Raw genomic sequence first — 3,930 nt, forward strand, 5'->3', positions numbered from 1 at the left:
GTAGTCCTCCATCTATGTGTGGTGAGAGTCTTTCCTTCTAGAACTAATCTTTTAAAAATACTTTTAATAAAAAACGGCAAATCAGCATTTTTTTTAAAAATCGTATCGAATAATTATTGAAGTCGTTTATGTGCAAAAGCTTATTTTCGTTTGTAGCCTGCATGCTTATCAAATCCATAATGCATAAAACTGCAATAACAACATGCTAAAATAAGTACGTTTCAAACCATGTTTTATTGCAGAAAATATACACATATTTACATCGTATTTAAAATAGGAAATGCATAGACACCAGATCTATTCTGCATTCTGACAATCAGTAATAAATAAATAAATGTATTTTTATTAGGACCAGTCAAAGATAGTGTTATGAGCCGAGTTTCTTCCATATTTCCTTCATTCGTTGAGTAATAAATATGACGCAGTTGCTGTCAGAAGCTCTGTTGGTCTTCAGAAAGAAGCACATGTTTTCCACATCCACCGTCACAACAGCACAGATCTGATTGTAATTCCTGCACAACTGTAAGTGCTGCAACGACGTCATGACGCTCCAGAACCTTCCCTTTATAATCCTTATGCTCGCTCTTCCAGTGAGTTCAGCTCCTCTGAATATCTGAAGAAACAAAGATGAAAGAGTTGAAAATACCAGATGCAATATAGTTATAATAATAACATGCACTTAACTGAACTCTTTTTTTTTCTTTTCTTTTTTGTATAGGCCTACAAATAAATAACATTTGCAAAAAGCCCCGAAACTTTGGTTGCATGAACAAGGAAGAAATTATTAATTTCTAAATGATTAACTATGTTAAATGCAAAAGTATCCTTATTATAGAACCATGCTTTGAAAACACAAAATGCACAAAGATTAGTTTAGTCATAAAATGCTCTTGAGGAACATACAATTAGCAGGTAAAAGTTTGGACACATCTTGAGATTTCAGCTCACTGAAATTCTCATCACTGTCAACTCAAATTCTATTTCTAAATAAATATACAGGGGTGAATTCGGGTCACTTTTTGCCATTATACTGAATTAACCCTATAATTTTTGTCTATGTGAAACATTTAACACGAGCTTTTAGGTCTTAAACTTTTCAAACGAATGTGTCCAGACTTGTGACTGCCAGACTGGGAACACTTGTGAAGGAGAGACTTGTGAAGTTTTGCATCGCGTACCGTGCTGCACCGACAGCGCGCGTCAGTGCGTCAGTGGGATGTTGACATGGACCACGCGCCCTCCATTCTCCAGACGGAAAACGCGTAACTGAGTCTCTCGTGCGCCACGTAACTGCAGCTGGACATTTTGGAGTCCAGCTCGTCGCTCTGCAGCACCTGGTACAGGAAATCAATGTACCGAGACGCGAGCTTGAGCGTCTGGATTTTGCTGAGCTTGTCCGAGGGTAACGTGGGGATGATTTTGCGCAGCGACGCGAACGCCTCGTTTAGAGACTGAGTCCTCTGACGCTCACGCACGTTCGCCATGACGCGCTGCGTCTGCAGGTCCTCCAGAGACTGAGGGCTGCCGCTAACGCTGCCGCTTACGCTGTTGCTGCACTTCTTGCTCCGCTTCCCAGGCGTTGGGCTCTCCGCGTCCCCGACGCTCTTCCTGCTCTGGCGTCTTTTCCTGCTGCTGCGCTTCTGCTGTCTCCTGTCTGGCTCCTCCTCGCTGTTCCCCAGGCTGTCCACTGGAGACTCCGGGGAGCTGGGCTCCTCTTGCATCGGCTCTTCTTCAAACATCACCTCTGATGTTTGGAGAACGTAAGTGATATAGTTTCCTTCTGTCCGGCGGAACGGGGTCCCTTGCTCCTTTTGTGCGTCACGGAGGTGTTTCTCAAACTTGAAGGGAAGTTTGGAGTCTCTTATAGTCTGGAACGCGCAAACTTTTTGGGGTGGCCTGCGATTGGACGAGAAGCGCGGGTGACGCAAGAGGGGGGAGGCGGGAGAGGAGCGCGATCCAAAAGGTTTGCGTTATACAAGAAACCGTTCTTTAACGCGTTTAAACGAAACACAGCGTACGCGCCAATGACACATTCGTTCTGAAATCAATGTTGATGTTTATGTAATTCAAAAACGGAATAGAATACAATCTATTTTTGCATTTTAATATATTGCCAAACATATTAAAAATGATTTAAAACATCCATCATGTCAAAACAGTGAACGTATCAGTGTGCTCCAACCAAAATACTAAAAATAACTTTCAATACTGAAACGTACGATGACAAATTTATTGTAGACTGGTGATTGATTTTGATGCATGAGCTGATGAACTGATGAAATATTTAACTTAATATTCATGATGTGCAATACAAAATAGAAGTAAACTAGAATATAACATGTTTGATTGAATGCATTTCTTAAAAAAAACACGCTCAAAATAGTCAAAACATAGTCAAAACCATCAAGTAATATCATAAAATACTGAAACGTTCAGCACTTAATCTTTAGCTATTTTGCCAGCCCATTAGAGTGATTAATATGTAATCATTAAAAAGCTGGACAGATTTCAGTGTGGTTTCTGGAATGAGCAGAGAGACTTTGATTTGCGATCTGGAAATGTTGGACCAAAAATGCTCTTAAAAAGTTTAAAGTGAAGGTTTTCTGTGGTCTGTAGCGATGCTTTACGTTTAAAGCATTAATCATGCCGTTAATGTATTAATATAATTTACTAGCAATCTGCGCGCTGGCAGTTGTGAAGAACTGTCATTGGTCTCCGCCAGCGGGCTGAAATCCACTTCAAGTCACTGTAAAAAAGAAAAGAGCGATCTGGGTTGGCTAAGTAGACCTCATTGTTTATTTGAACGTGTTCTGAAATGCATGTCTGTGTTAGTGTTATTGCAGAGTCAGGTTTCCTTCTGCAGCGTTTTCATACGCAGCGGGTCGCCGAGCGCAGACGACGCGCAAACTGTGTGGCCGCTCCAGTCCAACACAAACACCCGAAGCGTCTCCTTTGTCTGCACAAACTGACATTTCTGTAAATGTTATATAACACAGCAGCATTATACATTCAAATTCAAACCACTAAGAAGCTTCCAATGTCGCAAGACCGCGGGAACGCACCCTTTTGAGTAAGAATCCAAGGTTTAAAGATTCCGCAAGGGGGCGCACTGACGAAGCTTATCCAAGCGTGCCATCGTGCGTGAATGCGCAGCACACATCTGTGATGATGTGACTTCAAGATTCACCCGAAACACCCTGAGGACAGAGAAATATATTTTATTTTAATGTACATATAAATGACTTGGAATTGTCTGTTTAAAAATGCAGAAGTTAATTCAAAAGTGTCCATACAGTCATTATGGCATGTGCAGGCGATGCACCTGCTCTTGGTTTACCTGCGATAGGTGTCCATTGAGGTCTGTCAAGAGTGCTGAAGACAACCCACATATCTACATACAAAATAATACGGAGTACAATTTTCCCTGAAAAATGTTATTTCACAAACCATTACAAACAAACATAAATTTTGAAGTAGAAAAACTGATAGCATTTCTTGTCAAATATGCTATACTTTTTGATTTACAGCTATAAAAACATTTGTTTATTATAATATATACATAATAAACACTCAAACATCATCTCAGAAATTCAAAATAAATAAGACAGTTTATATATTTATAGACAATTCCTGTTGGAAATTTATGATAATTTGGAATCAATAATAAAGGATCGCTAATGTTTATATATATATATAATTGTAACTGAATCCACCTCAAAATCCAAAACAAATGCCACAATTAATCTACAATTTCTGTTAGAAATGTAACATATTTGGAACCAATCCTAATAACAGTTCTATTATACAGAAGGTTCTTTATAGTGGAAGACAGTTCTGTAGATTTTTAGAATGTTGTTTATATTAAAAAAAAAATGGTTCTTTTTAGAACTGTTCGAGGTTCTTAAAAAGAAAAAAATCTGCGAAATAGCC

The 3,930-nt window shown here is 39.2% G+C and overlaps 1 protein-coding gene across 1 annotated transcript; it reads right to left on the minus strand.

Moving 5' to 3' along the window:
- Window positions 1-215: 215 nt before the first annotated feature.
- On the minus strand, window positions 216-1,839 carry LOC127979409 (twist-related protein-like). Its single transcript, XM_052584839.1, has 2 exons — window positions 1,179-1,839; window positions 216-613 (listed from the first exon to the last, which is right to left on the minus strand). The coding sequence occupies exon 1, from the start codon at window positions 1,737-1,739 to the stop codon at window positions 1,209-1,211; it is 531 nt and encodes a 176-aa protein (XP_052440799.1). The 5' UTR covers window positions 1,740-1,839; the 3' UTR covers window positions 216-613; window positions 1,179-1,208.
- Between the last annotated feature and the right edge of the window lie 2,091 nt (window positions 1,840-3,930).

The sequence above is a fragment of the Carassius gibelio genome, chromosome B19 (genome assembly GCF_023724105.1).
Source record: "Carassius gibelio isolate Cgi1373 ecotype wild population from Czech Republic chromosome B19, carGib1.2-hapl.c, whole genome shotgun sequence".
Lineage (NCBI taxonomy): Eukaryota > Metazoa > Chordata > Actinopteri > Cypriniformes > Cyprinidae > Carassius > Carassius gibelio.